At 36.7% G+C, this 850-nt stretch overlaps 1 protein-coding gene across 1 annotated transcript in view; it reads right to left on the minus strand.

Moving 5' to 3' along the window:
* The window catches only part of LOC119588594 (ubiquitin carboxyl-terminal hydrolase 36-like), a gene marked incomplete in the record, with an annotated part of 14,376 nt that overhangs the window by 382 nt on the left and 13,144 nt on the right, over positions 1–850 (minus strand). Inside the window, 2 exon segments of the mRNA XM_037937237.1 lie at positions 1–466; positions 693–808. Of these exon segments, the coding sequence (XP_037793165.1) occupies positions 149–466; positions 693–808 (434 nt within the window).

Consider the following 850-nt stretch of genomic DNA (forward strand, 5'->3'; position numbering starts at 1 on the left):
CTGAGAAAATGTGTGAAGTTTTCACAAGCATGTGTGTGTGAGCCTGTGTTTAATAGAATAGCATATACTGTCAATGTCAGCAAAGAATGAAGTAACAACTGAGATGAGTTTGAACTAGTGGCATATTACCCTTACACAGACATAATCTTTAGTCTCGTCGATCCCAGTGCTTATACTTCTCCTTGTGTTTCTTGTGAAATTTATGCTCTCTTTTATGGAATTTATTCCATGGTTTATTATTATTATTATAACGCTGGTGATGGCGGTCCCGGTTCCTATCCCAGTACTGTTCCCGAGGGTAATGGTTGTTGAAGTGCTGGCTGGAATTGGCATACTGATTCTGGTAGTTATTGTGTGGGGCCCATGAACCAGAGTTCCTGTAATCTTGCACTTTTTGAAAAGCATTGCCGCGGTCCCAGCGCTGGTTGTCTTCCCAAGGTTTCTTGGATTTCTTTACCTTCTTTGTCTGAAGTAGCAAAAAATGTTCACAATAATCATCATATTAATATCAACTGTCCAAATACTCCAAAGTAATGTGCATTATGCCCTATTACCATCAATTAAAAAAATATCAGAATCATTTCATTTAATTTCAGACAGATGTGTAATTCTCTAGAAAGTCCTTAACTTTAAAATAGAAATTTCCTTTAAAGGAAATATTAAGCAGTAACAAAAACTATTCTAATACTCACTCTTCCTCTGTCAAATTCTTCATTGTACAAGTCATCAGCAGTTCTTTTCTTGGCTTCATTCCGTTCTTTCTGAAATTCCTGGTCTATCGCACCTCTGTTTCCTCCCCAGCTATTAACTGTTGGCAGGAAAAATAAGTTTGAATATGAATCATTTTCAT

The sequence above is a fragment of the Penaeus monodon genome, chromosome 24 (genome assembly GCF_015228065.2).
Source record: "Penaeus monodon isolate SGIC_2016 chromosome 24, NSTDA_Pmon_1, whole genome shotgun sequence".
In the NCBI taxonomy this organism is placed as follows: Eukaryota; Metazoa; Arthropoda; class Malacostraca; order Decapoda; family Penaeidae; genus Penaeus; species Penaeus monodon.